The sequence below is a fragment of the Macaca mulatta genome, chromosome 13 (genome assembly GCF_049350105.2).
Source record: "Macaca mulatta isolate MMU2019108-1 chromosome 13, T2T-MMU8v2.0, whole genome shotgun sequence".
In the NCBI taxonomy this organism is placed as follows: domain Eukaryota; kingdom Metazoa; phylum Chordata; class Mammalia; order Primates; family Cercopithecidae; genus Macaca; species Macaca mulatta.
Window position 1 is genome coordinate 96,957,209 of NC_133418.1, and position 19,658 is coordinate 96,976,866.

At 36.7% G+C, this 19,658-nt stretch overlaps 1 protein-coding gene and 1 pseudogene across 27 annotated transcripts in view; one reads left to right on the forward strand and one right to left on the reverse strand.

Moving 5' to 3' along the window:
• Positions 1–19,658, reverse strand: part of BABAM2 (BRISC and BRCA1 A complex member 2) — a 456,851-nt gene that overhangs the window by 314,771 nt on the left and 122,422 nt on the right. For all 27 annotated transcript variants that reach the window (XR_003721805.2, XR_013402902.1, XR_013402895.1 and 24 more), the window contains one exon: positions 1,470–1,664. Coding sequence is in view for 18 of the 27 variants with exons in the window: in XM_028831823.2 (XP_028687656.1) it covers positions 1,470–1,664 (195 nt within the window). In the remaining 9 variants the exon portion in view is untranslated. The remainder of the gene's footprint in view (positions 1–1,469; positions 1,665–19,658) is intronic.
• LOC106992884 (protein FAM133B pseudogene) lies at positions 10,191–11,022 on the forward strand (annotated as a pseudogene).

A 19,658-nucleotide genomic window follows, 5' to 3' on the forward strand; every position in this document is an offset into this window, starting at 1 on the left:
AGATGAACAGACAAAATTAATGATGGATGGAAGATGGTAGTGATGGGAATCATATAGTTTTGTTTTTTTCTTTTTTTTTTGGTCTGTTTTTTATATATATAATTTGTATATTATATATAATTTATATGTATACAACATGTATACATATAAATTACATATATATATAATTTAAGTTCTGGGATACATGTGAAGAATGTGCAGGTTTGTTACATAGGTATACACATGCCACGGTGGTTTGCTGCACCCATCAACCCATCATCTGTATCAGGTATGTCTCCTAATGCTATCCCTCCCATAGCCTCCTCCCACCAACAGGCACCTGTGTGTGATGTTCCTCTCCCTGTGTCCATGTGTTCTCACTGTTCAACTCCCACTTATCAGTGAGAGCATGCCATGTATGGTTTTCTGTTCCTGTGTTAGTTTGCTGAGAATCATGGTTTCCAGCTTCATCCATGTCCCTGCAAGGGACATGAACTCATCCTTTTTATGGCTGCATGGTATTCCATGGTGTATATGTGCCACATTTTCTTTATCCAGTCTATCACTGATGGGCATTTGGGTTGGTTCCAAGTCTTTGCTATTGTGAATAGTGCTGCAATAAACATACGTGTGCATGTGTCTTTATAGCAGAATGATTTATAATCCTTTGGATATATACACAGTAATGGAATTGCTGGGTCAAAAGGTATTTCTGGTTCTAGATCCTTGAGGAATCACCACGTTGTCTTCCACAATGGTTGAACTAATTTACACTCCCATCAACAGTGTAAAAGCATTCCTATTTCTCCATATCCTCTTCAGTATCTGTTGTTTCCTGACTTTTTAATGATCGCCATTCTAACTGGCATGAGACGGTATCTCATTGTGATTTTGATTTGCATTTCTCCACATAGAGTTTTCTATACCACTGGAAGGACTTGGCTTTTACTATGAGAGAAAAAAGAGAAGTACATAAGGTTCTGGGAAGAGGAGCAATAAGGTCTGACTTGAATTTTTAAAAGATCATATAATCGTTTAAGTTACAAAAAGAAAATATAAAAGGCACCATGTAAGCTAGCAGATTCCAGAGTTACTGACCTCTCTTACCTTACTGGGATATTGGAGAAATCTTCCATTCAAAGGACGGGGAAACTTGTTAGTGTCTCAAAATGTGACCTGCAAGCCACATACATCAGAATGACATGGAGACTGGTAGCACGTGCAGGCCCTCAGGCTCCCCCTCTGACTGCTGAATATCTGGGGCTGGGGATGAGACTCTGAATCTTACAAACTTCCCAGGTAATATCTTTAAGAAACACAATGAACTAGACAAACATTAAGGTCTCTTTAAACTCTAAATTATGAGAAACATATAGGCTACCTAGACCATGGTTATTTAAAGAAATGACTAGGATTTTCAAATGAACATCTGAATTGATTATTTTATTATAGATGAAGTCATCTTTTTTCCCATTCTCAAAAATTCTTACCCAGTTGTTTTTTTTCCCAGCATAAATTTCCATGTTCTCTCCATACTGTGGCTCTTCCAGTAATGTCTGGTATTCAAACATGAGGCGGGAGCTCTCCCGGAGGCGGCTGCATTGGAATTGGTGATACTGTTGCACAAGTTCCTTCACCACAAGTAAGAGACATTCAGGATTTGAAGGATTCCAGGAGGCAAGATTCTGTAAAAGCCATAACAAATAAAAGACCAGTTAAAACTGAAATTTCATACAAATCCAGTATCACATTCACACATCAATGTAGAGGAAAAGAGTAATAGAAATCTAAGAGGAACAGACTACTCCTAGTTAGCCATATACCCAGAGATGAAGTTAGAGAAATCTTTTGATATTGGCAATTTCTCCTGCCTTCTAAAAAAATCCTTGCAGAAAAATTGAGGAGGAATTCCATCATGAATAGGCAGAAACAGTGAAGTGTAAAGCCGGGTAGTAACAAAACAAGAAACCTAAATATCCTAGAAGACCATAATTTTAGCCCTGGAAGACTTAATTTGTTTCTTATTCTTTTATAATTTTAATTTTTTTCGATCTCTACCTAAATTCAGCATTATATGCTAAAGTAATTCAACTCAGATCCACAGACCATCTGTATCTGTAATACCAGATATAAATAAACGCTCTGTAAACACTAGAGCCTCACAGAAATATAAGCACAATGGTGACGGTTAGGCCTGAAAAAGATAGGCATAAAATAGAGACATGGGAAAATGTCTGCCAAATGCGCAAATCTGAATAACCACAGTTCATCCATCAGTCACTCCTCCAAGTAAAAAAGGATGGTTCCAAGAAAAAAGCAGCTAGTTCAGCTTGGAACTCAATCACACTCATGATTTTCCTTGAGACAACATACTTAGGTATGCAGTAGTCTTCCATGTGTACTCTCATTTTGTCGCACAGAATATTGAAAGCGTGTGTACTCAAGGGTCATGACTTTATAAAATTCATATTTTTTATTACTTCATCAAAGACATTCTTAAGTGAACTGTTGTTGTTTTTTTAACTGAGTATGTGTGACAACAGAGAATAAAATAACTATGAGTATAGCTTGATGTCTGCTGTGGTTAATGCCAAGTCATCAGTTTTGCACACCACTGCTTCTGCAATGTAAATGCAAATATTAACACTGTAAAAAAGAAGTCATAATATCTTAATATGATTATGAAAACAGTTTTGACTTTGCAGACCCTTGAAATGGTCTCAGGGACCCCAGAGGTCTGCAGACCACACTTTGAGAACACTACTTTATATTGTCCTAAGGACAAACCAAGCATAGCTTCTATCAAAAGAAAACAAATAAAAAGTAAAGGAATGCATTTTTTAAAGGAATTACTTTGCTCCACTGAGTGGGTTGATTTATAGGAACTAAATGACAATGGGGAAATCAGTAAGTGTTCTTTCATGTATAGGAAAAACAGGTCTTAGGATGTTCAAATAAAGACGATGAACAGAGGAAAAGGTAAGAGCTTCAGTATCGTACAGTGAATAAGAGGGGTATCTTGATACGAAAGCGATTTGGTAAGTAAAGTACAAAGTTTTCCCTGGCAAATCTGTTGACCTCAATAGCCGGACTCCTTCTGAGCTGTTCAAGACTAAATTCAAAGCATCAATAAGATATAACAGCATTGTATAGAACTTAAAATGATCTTAACATAGCTTGCTATGCATTTCCTTCAGAGAGCACTGCTAAACATTTATAAGCAAGAATAAAATACAATATTCCATTTCTTGGTCAAGTATTCCTTATCAGTCCTCGCTCCCTACTAGAGCAAAAAGAAAAAGCTTTAGTTGTCTTGATTTATATTTTTTAAATTCTGTCATTTCTCCTTAGTTATTTGGCAAGTTACAGACCTATATCCAAACAGTTTTTTAAAATTATGAAAACATATAAGTTGGCAACATACCTTACCAACTTGAATTCATTTCAAGTGATTCAAACAAAGTGTTAAAGACATACTAACCAGTCTCCTTCCATTAAAACATAATTTCTTTGTTGATCTCCTTAGCCATTCCAGGCAAACTCACTGGAAAACACTCCCATCAAGGATGGTTTAGCTATACTAAACAAGATACAAATTCCTCTAGTATTGCTATATGACCACTTTTACTTGTTAGGTAATTTGCGGTTTGAACCACTTTGCCTAGAAGGGGAGAAAACAGAAGATATATAAAGTTTTAGTTACTCCCTAAGAATAGGGCATATTTTAAAAACAGATCTAGCAATACAAGGCATTGGAGCTTTCCATTCTCTCGAGTATGAGATAGAGAAAAATGCCCAAAGGTCCTTCAGGGAAAGAGGAGGAGGCATAAATTAGCAGGCGTCTATGAAAAAGAGAAAAATAAGTGTCTCTCTATTCACAAAGTTCTTCTACTTCTTCTTGGTAATGCTTGAAGGAAGAAATCTAAAATGGGGATGGCCACAAAGAGTAGGCACAGGGCACATCACATATTAACAGAGAAAAGAGCATACGAAAAAAGGATTCCAAAAATGAGGAATGAAAAATGCATTCAGAGAAAGTGATAAAACATAGTCAAAGACAATAAACAAAAGCAAAAGAAAATTCACTACTATTTTATAATAGAAACTTCATCATTCTCACTAAAACACCTATGAAACAGTTTAGGGAAGGTATCGCACCAATTCTTTTTAAAGACTAGTTAACTAGAGAGATTAAATAACTGCTCACATTCAAGTGTAAACAATAATTGAGACTGTGTAGAATGTAAATCTTCCTACTCTTCCTCCAATCAGTTAACTAAAATATCAGTTTTGAGCCAACGAACTAGCACTTGCCTCTCTGTGGTCATGAGCGAACTCATGCATAGTGGTAATTTTGGATACTTTGGCTCCCCTGTCCAGGCCACCTGACAGGAGGCGCGCTCCCAGTTCATGTGACCCTTCACCTTTCCACTTTTCTCTCTCGTAAATACATTCCACCACCTACCTATGGGCTCCCATATCAATGGCCCCGCAGTCTTGAACAAGCCCAACCAATCCTCAGAGTTCCTCCTTATCAGAGCTTCCTTCTTCAGAAAGACAGTGAGCAATAGTAGTTTCAAGGCCTAGCTCACCCTCAATTCCGGTTCCACTTATTAAAACCCATAGTTTTTCGGCCACAGTGCCACAAATTTAGACATGCGTGAGGATACCAATGAATGGAAAACATTAAGAAACAATGTAGTCCATCCATGTCTTTGGGGAGATAAAGGAGGAAACCAAGCAAATGAAGAAATGAGACTTGGAACCATTTCTGCTTAATAAGGGAGGGAAAAAAATTTTCCGGGGGGGGGGAAATTCTTTAATTAAATTAATCATGATAAAAATGTTCAACTCATAAAAAGATAAGGTACAGGAATACATTAGAAATATAACAAGAAAATTATCTAAAAAAATCTTACTACAAAATTTTGCCCAACTCTCTAGCATATCAGTAAAATAAAAGGAAATTAAAAGAGACTGACAATATATGAAAAGTATGCAAGCCCACTAGTAGTTAAAGAAGTATAATTTTCCTCACTTCTCCTTTTTAATAAACTAACTTTTCATTGAAAAGTAATATATGTACACAGTAAAACAAATATTTTTAAAGTGGCATAAAAGAATGTAAAGAACAATATTAAGTCTCCCTCCAGACTATATTATGAGATCCTCTCCCTCCAGAAGATACTTTTCCCCACACAGGGCCTGCACATGACACCAATGTCTGACCCTCCCTAAGTTCCTCCACATGACCCATGGCTCTGCCACTCTATGCTGCCTCTCCCACTCTCTGAAGCTCCAAACACTGCTTCCATGGTCCATGCTTCCCTCAGATCAGTGTCTTCCTTTCAACTTATTATCCTGATAGTGCTTCAGCTCCACAAATTGTTTCTGGCTCCCATGGGACCCTCTGATTTGGCCTGTCCCTCACCCAGCATTTCCCACAAGAGAAGAAAGTAGGGCAAAAATTATGAGAAACAATGTTTATATCTTAAATTAGCCAAGTTCTTTTTTTCAGCAAACAGCCAATGTTGGTGAAGATATAATTTCATGGACCTTTTTACACATAGAATTGTAAACTCATACAAGTAGTTTAACTATATGCATGTGTGTGTGTGTGTGTGAGAGAGAGAGAGAGAGAGAGTCTTAGAAATGTTTATTCTCAATGCCCCTAGAAATCTTATTTCTGGGAATCTAGCTAATCTGCAAATAACTAAAAATAAAGGGGGGGGAACTTTATAGATAGAAATACACATAGAGTCATTTGTAATATTATGAAACTGCAAACAATCTAGACACCTGATAATAAGAATTGTTATAAAAACTGTTAATGTAATTCAAATAAATAATCTGCAACTATGTTTCTATACTATTACAGTAGGTTTATACAATTATATATAATTGTATAAACAATTTATACAATTATATATAATTATATGTAATAGTATTATATATAATTGTATAAACAATTACAATAGCACAGAAACAACTGCAATAGCACAGAAAATACTTTTGTTAAAATATTAAATGAGGAGAGACATAAATCTGCATACACATTATGATTACAACTTGGCTATCCCCATCCTCTCCCAATCTTCCATAGCAAAAACCATCTATACATGGAAAATTTATTGGGAGAAATGTTAATAACTGAAATCCATAGTTGGAAGCTATTTAAAAGAGTTTTTTTCTTCTTCCTGTTTTTCCGTATTTTCCAAATTTTCTGAGTGTATATACATGTATATGGATGTATGTATACATAAGACATGAACATACTTTCATAATGGAAATATAACTTTTAAGAAAACATAATAGCATACTTCACATATTTTATTTCACACTTCACATATTTCATTTCAAACTGTTTTTCAATCTCAAAGTTTAAGAAATTCCATTTGTCATTTTTACATTTTATAAGGTCAGACTCCAATTGTCTTTTCTAAACAACTAAAAAAGTTAGGCAGTGCTATAACCTTCTGGAAAACAAATCTTGCATCATTTAGCCCTAAATACATATGCTTCCAGTAACTCTGAATTTACTATTTCTTAAATTCTGAGCCTCATGGAACATTTCCAGAAAGCGAATGCAACATGCTAAAGTGTAGTGGTCACAGTTGAAGCAGTTTATTGTGCCTTCCTTAGCCAAAACTCTTTTGTGTTGCATTCATCTAAATGCAAAGTCTTACTAAGCAAAAAACAAATTTGGAGGCATCACATTACCCAACTTCAAACTATACTATAAGGCCATAGTCACCAAAACAGCATGTTACTGGTATAAAAATAGGCACATAGGCCAATGGAACAGAATAGAGAACTCAGAAACAAAGCCAAATACTTACAGCCATTTGATCTTCAACATAGCAAACAAAAACATAAAGTGAGGAAAGGACACCCTATTCAACAAATGGTGCTGAAATAATTGGCAAGCCACCTGTAGAAGAATGAAACTGGATCCTCAGCTCTCACCTTATATGAAAATCAACTCAAGATGGATGAAAGACTGAAATCCAAGACCTGAAACCATAAAGATTCTATAAGATAACATAGGAAAAACCCTTCTAGACACTGGCTTAGGCAAAGACTTCATGACCAAGAATCCAAAAGCAAATGAGACAAAAACAAAGATAAACAGATGAGACTTAATTAAACTAAAAAGTTTCTGCACAGCAAAAGAAACTATCAGCAGAGTAAACAGACAACCCATAGAGTGGGAGAAAATCTTCACAATCTATACATCTGACAAACGACTAATATCCAGAATCTACAAAGGACTCAAACATATCGGCAAGAAAAAAACAAATAATCTCATTAAAAAGTAAGACACATGCACACCTATGTTTATTGCAGCACTATTTACAATAGCAAAGACTTGGAACCAATCCAAATGCCTATCAATGATAGACTGGATAAAGAAAATATGGCACATATATACCATGGAATACTATGCGGTCATAAAAAAGAATGAGTTCATGTCCTTTTCAGGGACATGGATGAATCTGGAAGCTATCATTCTCAGAAAGCTAACAGGAACAGAAAATCAAACACAGCACGCTCACGCTCATTAAGCGGGAGTTGAACAATGAATGGACACAGGGAGAGGAACATCACACACCAGGGCCTGTCAGGGGTTGGGGGGTAAGGGAAGGGAGAGCATTAGGACAAATATATAATGCATGTGGGCCTTAAAACCTAGATGATGGGCTGATAGATGCAGCGAACCACCCTGGCTCATATATACCTATGTAACAAACCTGCACGTCCTGCACATGTATCCCAGAACTTAAAGTAAAATTTTTTAAAAAGTGGACTAAGGACATGAACGGACAATTCTCAGAAGAAGATATACAAATGGCCAACAAGCATTTGGAAAAATGCTAACATCACTAATTATCAGGGAAATGCAAATCGAAACCATAATACCATACCACCTCACCCTGCAAGAATGGCCAAAATAAAAAACCAACAGATGGCGTGGATGTGGTGAAAAGGGAACACTTTGACATTGTTGGTAGGAATGTAAACTAGTACAACCACTATGGAAAACAGTGTGGAGATTCCTTAAAGAACTGAAAGTAGATCTACCTTTTCATACAGCAATTGCACTACTAGGTATCCACACAGCGGAAACATTATATGAAAAAGATACTTGCACACACATGTTTACAGCAGCACAATTTGCAATTGCAAAAATGGGGAACCAGCCCAAATATCAATCAACAAGTGGATAAAGAAAATGTGGTGTGTGTGTGTGTGTGTATATATGCACACACACATATATATATACACATACACACACACACACACACACACACACACATACATATATATGAAAACTACTCAGCCATAAAAAGGAATGAAATAATGGCATTCACAGCAACCTGGATGGAACTGGAGACTATTACTCTAAGTGAAGTAACTCAGGAATAAAAAAACAAACATCGTGTGCTCTCACTCACATGTGGGAGCTAAGAGCTACAAGGACACAAAGGTATAAGAATGAGGACACAAAGGTATAAGAATGACACATTGGACTTTGGGGACTCAGGAAAGGGTGAGGGTGGCAAGAAATAAAAGACCACACATTGGGCACAGCGTACACTGCTGGGGTGATGGATGCTCCAAAATCTCAGAAATTATCACTAAAGAACTTATTCATATAACCAAATACCACCTGTTTCCGAAAACCTACTGAAATACAAAAATTAAAAATTTAAAAAAAAACCTGTATACAAATGTTCATAGTAGCATTATTCCTAATAGATAAAAAGTACAAACAACCCAAATGTCCATCAACTAATGTATGAATAAATACAATATGTACATACATACAATGGAGTATCATTCCACAATAAAAAGAAAGGAAATACTGATTCATGCAATGACAGGGATCAACCTTGAAACATTAAGCTGTGCAAGAAGGCAGACCTAAAGGCCACACATTGTATGAATCCATTTATACAAAATGTCTAGAAAAGCCAAATCTACAGGGATAGACTGTAAATTAGTGGTTGCCTAGGGCTGGGGACTTGGGGGGAAATGAGGACTGCTAATGGGCACATGGTTTCTTTTTGGGAATGATTAAAATGTTCTAAATTCACTATGGTAATTGATGACTGCACGACTCTGTGGATATACTAAAAACAACGGAATTTTATACTTCAAATGGATGAGTTATATATCAATTACATCTCAATAATGCTGTTAAAAAAGAAAAAAAATCTTTCTACAACATAGAAAGTAATAGTGCATTAGGGAAATTCTAATTTTAAACTTCTAATGTCTATAATCATAAATAAATTATATAGAATATGCAGAAAAAATAAAATAAATGGCAAGTCTTAGGATATCACCAATAACATTTTACATTTCTAACAAAACTGGAACTGAACAAGCACGATTTTTTTAAATGTCACTCCATCTGGAGAACACCAAGGATAACAACAAAAATAAATTTGCTATTGACCTATTTGTAAGAGGACCAAGTATTATCAACAATAAGTGTTTATACTGTACATTTTGTTAAGTATGTATAATTCCTTTAATATATCATCTAAAACAATTGAAATGAAATCATTTTAAACATATTTTCCTAATTTCTTCAAATATAACAAGTTACAAATTTTGAAAAGTCGAGTGGACATAACATGAATTTGAGGATGGGAGAAAGAGAAGCTGGATTAAGAAAAGCAAGTCTACTCCTTCTTCCATGTAACTACCGTTCAAATATTTATAGTCATATGGCAAACAAAAAAAGGTAACACAGCACTGCCAATCATATATATCCCTTATGGTTTTAACTTGCAGATTATATTTTGGGATTTTGTTCTTGAGAAGATTCAACTATTAAGAACAAAATGAAGTGGACACAAGAAAGAATATCATAGCAGTACCCTTCATTACCACAAACTGTAGCACACTCATAGAAATAAATATTGGTAAGGCAAAAAAAATTAAGCAGGGTAGTTCTGTGATCCTCCATGGCTTTATTTTCAAATATTCTAATAATTCTCTTCCCCCTTGTAAGCAGAGCCTATAGAGTCTGATGAGATTGTTGCTATGATGTTTGAAGTTGTTCATTACAGTCTAAAACACAGTGGATTCTGGGATGCACAGAAGCTAATTAGAAAGAAATGCACCTGCGGAGGGCCCACTTCGGCCGTCTCTCTGGCCAGGTTTCCCTCGGTGTGCGACTGTGCGCTCAGCCCAGCACCATGGGGAAGTGGGACAAATGGGTGGCCTATATGCATCCAACAGCAATGGCAAGATCAAGGGGTTCAATCCAGTCTTCAGGGCCAACAATACAGGATTATCTGAATCGACCAAGGTCTATCTGGAAAGAAGTAAAAGAGCAACCAGAAAAGAAAAAGAAAGGCTCCAGGGCTTTGGCTGAATAAAATGAATGAGAACTGGAAGAAAGAACTAGAAAAACACAGGGGGAAATTGTTAAGTGGAAGTGAGAGCTCATCCAAAAAACGACAGAGAAAGAAAAAAGAAGAAATCTGGTAGGTATTCATCTTCTTCTTCATCAAGGTCTGATTCTTCCAGCAGTTCTTCAGATTCTGAAGATAAGGATAAGAGATAAGGAAAACAGAGAAAGAAGAACCGTTCACATAAATCTTCTGAAAGGTCCAAATCAGAAACTGAATCAGACAGTAAGGATAGTTTTAAAAAGAAAAAGAAGTCAAAAGATGCCACTGAGAAAGAAAAGGACCTTAAAGGACTCAGTAAAAAGAGAAAGATATACTCAGAAGATAAACCTTTATCATCGGAGTCCTTGTCAGAATCAGAGTATATTGAGGAGGTACGAGCAAAAAAGACGAAAAGCAGTGAAGAACAAGAAAAAGCAACAGAAAAAAAAAAAGAAAGAAAAAGAAGCATAAGAAACACAGTAAGAAGAAGAAAAAGAAGACTGCTAGTTCAAGTCCTGACTCACCATAATATTAAGAAAAATCAGGATTCCCTTATAAAGAAAGCACAATGTCTGAGGAAATTGCAACTGTGAAAACTACAACATATTTACTAAAATGCATGAATTTTCTTGTTTTTAGAATTATTCCTGGACTATTCAGTAGCCACTCAGATGCCACTGTGTGAAAGGGCCATAAATGTTGCCTGCTGCTTGAACATCTATTTTTTTCTCTTCCAGCGCTTGATAACTCTGGGAGATAATACACTGCAGTCGTACTAGTGGTTAAGATATTTGGGAATAAAATCAATACTTTTGACTAGAAGTGTCTAAGGATAAACCAACCAAAATTGAATCTGGATACATCTTTAAGATGTGATCAGAAATGACCAGATGACTCTAGTTAAAATTTTTGAAGGAGGGATTACATTAATATTTCAAAACCCTTATTCTGTAAATAAGTGTATTTTAATTTTTTCCCCTTATATACTTTTATTTACCTGGGGAAGGAGGTTGGAGGGGGTGGTTTGCTATCTCTTTAGCTAGCAGAATAGTGTGCCTTTGATCCTCACACATCTGTATTGTGGACACAGCAGCCATGCTTCACGGGGAGGTCAAAGCTGGCTACCAGCAGTCTTGCCCTTTACTGAGCTTAGCGTCATCCTTGGATGCTGCCATATGCTGCTTTGAGTGAACTAGAGAAACAGCCATTTGCAGCATGAGAAAGTCCCAAAAGCTCTGGGATTTACCTCCACTTCAATAATCATGAATATTTTTTAGCATTAGAATGTGTTATGCCATTTGAAATAATTTTGATTACACTTTGGCTTGGGAAAGGAATTATTTTAAATAGACACTGGTACTTTTTGAACTTGATAGCTAAGGATTCTAAAATGCATATTTTATACTGTTTTAACCAGTCAGGAAAATTTTATGTAACCAGTGATAGTTTATTTTTTGTATGAATTTTGTTTAGGCTGCAATGTTTAGCTTTTGTTAACTCCTCACTCTTGCTGTCTTAAGTTCATTACTATGTTTAACAACCTACTTGCCAAGATATTTAGCATGTAAAATGCAGGGTTTTGATTAAAAAAAAAAAAAAAAAAAAACAGCTTCAGATTGAAGCTGAGACTTACCATAAACAAGTTGAGTGACAAAGAAAAAAGAAAAGAAAGAAATGCAAATATCTGCCATCCAAATGAATACCTAAGTAGACAGCAATAAATGGCCACTTCTGGGATTAATTTGGGCTAGTAAAAGTATTCCTAGAAACACAGGATAAGTCCTCACACTTACTTAGGAACTGTGTCTGACAAGTAAACTGAATGTACGCCGGTAAAACATGGCGATTTGCGACCTGTGTTTAGGGGCTTCTGGTGGAGCCAGAATTAGTCTGAACAGAAGGCACTTCAGACTTTCCAAACCCTGTTTCAACGAGAACATCTCTGTCCTTCTAGTTTTTGTTTTAGTTTGGCTTGGTTGGAGTTTTATCAAAAATGTTATTTGAAAAGAATCTTTTTTTGGAAAAATTGATCTAGTCCAATACACAGTGAATAGTTCAGTGAAATCTTAACTTTACCTTCACCCGTCCTATATGTGACTTTCATCTCAATACCAGAAGCCCTGCTAAGTGGAATCCGTAATCATAACATGGCCATGGAGGAACAGCATAGGATCTTCACAAAAACGTGCTAAAGAAAAGTATGTCCCTTTGTTTCTTTCCTTTCAGTTTTTGTTTCTAAGACTTTAGCCACAAATTATCAAATTAGTCAACAAATATGCAGCTCATGCTTGGAGTAAAAGGGATTTATCTTCTTAAATCCTACATATGTAGGATTTAACAATAAGCAGACTGGAGCTGGCAGTTGCTCCAGAAAAACTCATCCATTTTGGGGAGTTTTTGGGAGCAGTCATGGAAGCCATGGAAGCTTCTGATTGTGGTTCTGCCCCTTCTTTATCTTGAGCTCTCCAAGGTTCTGATCTGCTTCTCAACCAACAACCAACTTTGCTGTTAGCCATGTGTACGCACACGTATGTGTGTATGTGTGTGTGTGTGTGTGTGTGTGTGTGTCTGTCTGTCTGTCCTTCTAAAACAGCTATATATATATATATATTTTTTTTTTGACTTGCAGGATAAAATCAATCAGACCATTCCCTGGCTTACAATCAATAAAATCTTCTAGCTACTTGTGGTAATGTGATCCTGATTCTCATGTCAATACAGAACATGACAGTTATATATTCTTGAGGACGACATATGTCTTGGGCAAAATGCACAAATACCTTTGTAGCTGAAAAACCACTTTCCCACAAAAGTTTGTGATAGGACTGGTAAGACTCATAATGGAGAAAAAGCAAAATAGGAAATTGTAAGTTTGAACTTTTCAAAACGCCATTCAGTAGGCAGCCTCACTCAGTTGCTAGGTAAGCCAGACTTCCAATTAACAGGAATTCTAGGGCATGTTCAAATATCTATCAAGAGATGATCTACTGGTGGAATCTTACAAGAATTTATCATCTCAATTTTGTGCCAGGGTGTCAGAATCTTTCGAGGTGGCATACTTCACATGTCTAGTTTCCTCCACAGGCAAGTAGACTTTAAACCTAAAACATGTAAAAGTATCCCAAAATGATACCTATGGCTCCATTGATAAAATTCAAAAGCCTGTAATGTCCCTTCTTGCCCATCAGAAATTGCTATATAGATTACCTTTCAGTTCCTCTTAAAAGAAAGTGACCAGTATGCAGCCCCACTCCATCTTGAATTTCCACTTCAAATGAGTCTCTAGGATCACCCAGCTTATTTCCAACTTGTGTTTCTTTCTTAAGAATTGGGGATGGATAAATGGGAGGAAATAAAGGTGGGAGAGAAGTGGAGAGGGAAGAAATTTTAAACCACATCTCTTGATCCAATCTTTTTCATTTATTAAGAGAAAGAAAGTAGGCAGATTCCTTTCTATCTTGGAAACTCCCTCAAATGGGACAGGAATGAAAAGAATACCCAAAGGAAAAGAATCTTAATTAGCCATTCTTCTAACTGTAAATACTTAGAGAATAAAAATAATGTATTTTCCAAAACACGTATTAGAGAACTAAGGCCAAGAACTAAGGCCAATAAAATTATTGAATATAAGCACCATGAAGAGTACTAGAATAACTAATAACTAAATCTACTCTCTTTCTTCCACAGGTTTTGTCTTTATCCTCACAATTGTAAGGTAATATCTTTTAAATACAAAATCAAATCTATTTGGGGCCAAAATGCTCAAGTTTTAAACCAGTGGTTTCTCAAAAATATATGAATTAATATTATTAGGACAAAATGTCAATGTAGGCTAAAATTTGATTTATGAATCCTAAACATTAAAACTATTTTTGTGGCCCTAGGTTGGCTGTGGCTCTGAAATGAATGTCACCATTTACCTTAGCTATTGATGCCACATACCTTCTCAATTAATGCTACTCAGAGCCAGAGAATGAAAGGCAATGGCAGAAAGGGAATTAGCAAATATGATTTCTAACTTAATTCAAATTGTTTTTCCTGGGGATGTATTTAAATTTTCCAGGTTGCTCGAATATCATCCAGGGATGTGATTTTGAAGGAGACAGCTTGTTACTGTTTTTCCTGGCTGTACTACAAGAAACAACAGTGTGAGCTTATTTTAAGTTAATGTGTGCTTCTGTGTTTCTTTACAAGAAATTAACTGCAATCATTTAGTTAAAGCAAACACTTTGTTAGTGTTACACTTTTCATCAGAAAATGTCTTCAGGAATCTTTCAAACTTAGAAAGTTAAGAATCCAAATTCCATCCAAAGATTTTAAACTTGGAGCAAATTATTTAAATCACAATGAAAGATCTTTTAAGCTTAGTGACCCTCTGCTGGCACTGAATATTTTATAGCCATAGGGGACTCCTTTCCATTCTCCCAAATCAAGATAGTAACTTTTTTCCTGTCTCAGACGGCACCAGACCCCACAGTAGATTCTTCTTTCCTTCTGACTACGATAATCACAAAGAAACCCACAGGAATGGGCGGTATGGAACAAGAAGAGCAAACAGCTTCAACCAAGTTGTTATTTACAACTGGAGAAACATCTGCAGGCTCTGGCACCTGGTTGCGGACCTCTGCCCTAGATGACTCCCCTAGCGAGACTAGGCCCCTGGACTATAAGGATTTATATTATGTAACTGTTTCTCCTCACCTTAGCTGAGCTCCCTGGACTTTAGACCTGCAATATTTGCCAGACCCTCTTCCTCTTAGTCAAAATCCCAGTTACAGGCTTTCCTGGCCAGTGGTCTTAAAACCACCAATGTCCTAGTAACACGACTCATGTGTAAATGGGCAGATAAAACTCCAAATGAAAAGGAGACTACCCCAGGCTCTTCAGGTTGTAACAGCCACAAGCAGCTATAAGAGCAAGAAAGAAAAAGCAAAGCAAAATAGACACTCAACTGAAGGAAAGCATATCCACAAAGCACAGCACATGGGATATTAAAGAGCTTTCAATGTCTTTACTCTTCCCCCTAAAAGCTCTGTCTCTTATCCCCAGATCCATATAATATCCTTAGCCTAAACCTACATTTAGTAAACATCCATTGTTTCATGTCCAACATCCATTCCCCTCTTGCTGATAACATCAACCCAAATTTTGTTGGGGAGACTTCCCTTCCCCATTCTCAGGCATGAGTTTTGAGTGAGAACCTCCAGTTCTCTATAAGCTCTATAGGTCCTCACTATCTAACCCCATCAACATTGCCTATGCACTTAGCTCAATGTTTGCTTCAGCCATTGGACACATAACCAATCAAACCCAATGAGATAAATAAAGACATCAGCTGGGACTGCTGAGAAATAAAGGCTTACTTTCTTCCTATAATAGGATAATATAAAGTCTGAATTCGAGTAACAATTTTTTATTTGTAAGGGAAAAGACTTGTGAACCTGCACAGATATGGAGACTAAAAGTTAACACAATGGGAGGCAGAGCAGAGAAGAGAAGAAATGGGAAGAAACCAGGTCCTTAAATGACATTATTTCAGCCACTGGACCAAGCTTTGTCTGATGCTCAATTCTGGACTGTTGAGTTCTCTAAGCCAGTTAATTCTCTTTATAGTTAAAGCCAGTTTGAATCAGGTTTCTGTCACTTAAAAAAAAAAAGGAAAAAAAGAAAAGTAAGAAAATAAAAGAGTGCTGACACACCACAATACCATTATCACCATTTTACCTCTTTAGGGGAAAGATCAGAGGAAGAGGCACATGAGCTCTTACCAGGCCATATAACTATTCAAGAGCACTTCAACCAAAAGTATGGATTTGGTGTGGGTTTTCTGCCAGAAACAAAAGTTGAGTAGCTTCCTACATTTATCTGCAGAAAAATCTACATAGAGAATTAATCTATTTTTACTAACCCAACAATGATTATAAGGATTTTTCTTAAGGAAAAAATAAATAATAAGGAAATGAGGAAAAACAGAAACTATATTTTTGTATATTACAACTCATTCAATAAATTCAAGTTAAAATGGATCTGAAATAGGTATCTGAGATGTTCCCCATCCTACAGCTTTTCAAACACCAATAGGGTATTTGATTCAGTGGGTAATCAAGTGAAACTTATAAAAAAAGCCAACAGTCCCATTGAAGGACGTAAAGGAGAAAAATGAACAACTGTTCCAGACTAAATAAGGACCCTTTGATTACTGACATGTGTCTTTGATTACTGACATGCACACAATGAGCAGTACCCCAGCCCTTCTTTAGCACTGAGCTTAGACAGGAGGCCTTCGCTGGCTTCACGGTCCCTTAAACAGGAGATATTTTTACCTTTCCTCCACTTGACTGGAAATATTCAGCATGTACAAGCTGTCCTGTGGTATCATATGAATGCTGGCTCCATGCCACACTGGAAATGTGTGCCTCTGGCCAGTAAACCTTTACATCTTTTGTACACATCCTCTCTCCAGGAGACTTAAAATGGGTCCCCAGAAGGCAGCCATGGTGACTGCCTTCAAACCATTTATCAACTTAGCAATACACAACGATTATTGTTTCATCAACTGTCACTTCCTTAAACTACTGCCATCCGTCTCTAGCCCCTAAACCCATTCCTCACCAGTTCTTTCAAAATTGTGGTGCTTCTCAAAGTCAACTAAATAAAAGCATCTGTTTCAAATGGTACCATCCAAACAGCCTTCCCTGGGTCTCAGGATAAATAATCATGAAGACATACTCTCTCCAACGAAGTGCTTCACAAACCTTAACAAAACCGTAACATCCCAAGCTGCCAATTTCTACTGCCATCAACTAACTCATCGTCGAACAGACTAGGTTTCTTTTTATTAATAAAGAGTATTTTACTTTTTAAAAAATCCCTTGATAGAAGGCTGTCAATATGCAATCTTCATTAACCAGGGAAGCCTGATTTTTCCCTACAAGTATATGAACCTTTCCTACCTACTACCCTAGCTTCCACACTGGCTATCATCAGAATAACTGTGGAAGCATCCTAAAAAGACAGAGTATCAGATATAACCCTCTGATACACTGATCAAGTACACCTGGGGTGAGATCTGCTCCTTGGTCCTACATAATCTTTTCACGATTTTGGAGTCAGGTTCAGGCATTCAGATAGCAGACAAAACCCAGAACACTTAATTATTTTTCCAGTGAATTTTCTCATTGTGATTAAAGGCCCAAATAATTTCATATAAATTCGCTAGACCTTCACATAATCCATTGACTAAATGATGGTTAAAAGCTCCACTCACTAGAGCTTTCTACTAGTTGCCCCATATGTATTCCCAGGAAGTTACAGATTGTGTCTCCAGACCTCTGGTCTATTTCTAACAATGATTACCCCTAGAATCCAGAGCTGCCCATATGCAGGGGGGAAAAACATCTTCAACCATGGAGAGCCAACATCACTCTTGCTCATTTCTGCTTCTCCTATAGCACTGAATTTTATTAAATTTGATCCTTTCATCTGCCTAGATCTGTAATATCATCCAGGCTCCCCCTGAGATCCCATTGCCCCTGATTTAATGTTACCTGTGCCCTAGGGGGGAAAGTGCCAAATAGCTTACTCAGTGGTGTGATCATTCTCAAATTGGACATGTTTATTTGTGTTTAATTTTAAATCATCATCTTTTCTCTCAAATGTTTTTGTGATGGTTTCATTAAGATTAAGGAATTATGGAGCATTTGTAAATTGACCGCCTCAGCCTGCAGACATGCTTTCTTTGACCCACATAAATTTTTATTTGAAAATCTTTAAACAAAGCATACACACTTCAGCAGGTCACAATCCTCACCAATTCCAACTGTTTTATACCTACTTTTTCATTCATTTGTGTTACCTGGGTACACTTGACTGGCTCCTGCAGACATTTGAGTTCGTAGCCCCTGCTACAAATAAGATTATTGAGATTTTGGGGCATCTCCTAAAAATACTGTTTATTTCCTCTCATGGTCTCTTCATTTATGGTAGATGTATCAGGTGTTTATTGGTGTCATGTAAGCAAAAGAATAGCTGAAGTTTCTCAGTCATTGAAAATTAAAGATAAAAAGAAACCTCTCCTATTCATTGCACCCACTAATGTTCATAAGAAATCGCTGAATGTCTAGGTAATATAGTTACTTCATATCACTCGCCTTCTATGAGATTATAAAGTATGGGAGAACAGGAACAGTATCTTACTCATCTCTATGCAAATACTGTGTTAGACATTATGGGTTATTCAAAGTGGGCACTCAAACTATTTTTCAAGTGAATGATCACCACTATTCAACTCATTATAAACAAAATTAGGTATATTAAAGATCCAAAACATTTTCCAGGGTCAATAAAGATACTGGCTACTGGGAGCCAAGTTAATCTGTGGTTATTAGCGGAAGTAGACAAAAGAAGATTGGAGAGCAATTTTGAAAATACAATATGCAATATGACTAATTATAGTCATCAATCACAAAGTTTGAACAATCTGAAAAATAGTATCTTAAAAGCATTCTAAGACATGATTTCTTTCCAAAGGCTATCACACTTAAAATAAGAATGTACAAGCCTGTAATCCCAGCACTTTGGGAGGCCGAGGCGGGCGGATCACGAAGTCAGGAGATCAAGACCATCCTGGCTAACACGGTGAAACCCCCTCTCTACTAAAAAATACAAAAAACTAGCCGGGCCAGGTGGCGGGCGCCTGTAGTTCCAGCTACTCGGGAGGCTGAGGCAGGAGAATGGCGTAAACCTGGGAGGCAGAGCTTGCAGTGAGCTGAGATCCGGTCACTGCACTCCAGCCTGGGCGACAGAGTGAGACTCCATCTCAAAAAAAAAAAAAAAAAAAAAAAAGAATGTAAAAGTAGTTATAAAAATGAAATGAAATTATTATGGCTCAATAGGCAAGGTCTAAGGCATACAAAACAGCACATTAAATCAGTTCCCAGTTCATAAAACCTGTATGTGATGTTGATCTTCCTGTTTTTCATAAACCTTATAATTGTGCTTCCAGAAAGCTACCAAGCATCTGCCTCTATGTAACTAATTCTTTTAATCTTGGAGCTCTAACAAGGAAATAGAGAGTATACTGTGCCAGGATCACTATCTTCTCCAGCCAAAAGCATTACGTCTTGGAGCCAATTTCCTCTTGGTAAATTTTGATCAAATTCCTTCCATTTGCAGCTTCCTTAGTACTGGTAATGGCTGCACATGTCACAAGTTGATATATATGTATATGTGTTTAACAATATACATTATAAATTTAATAATATGTACACC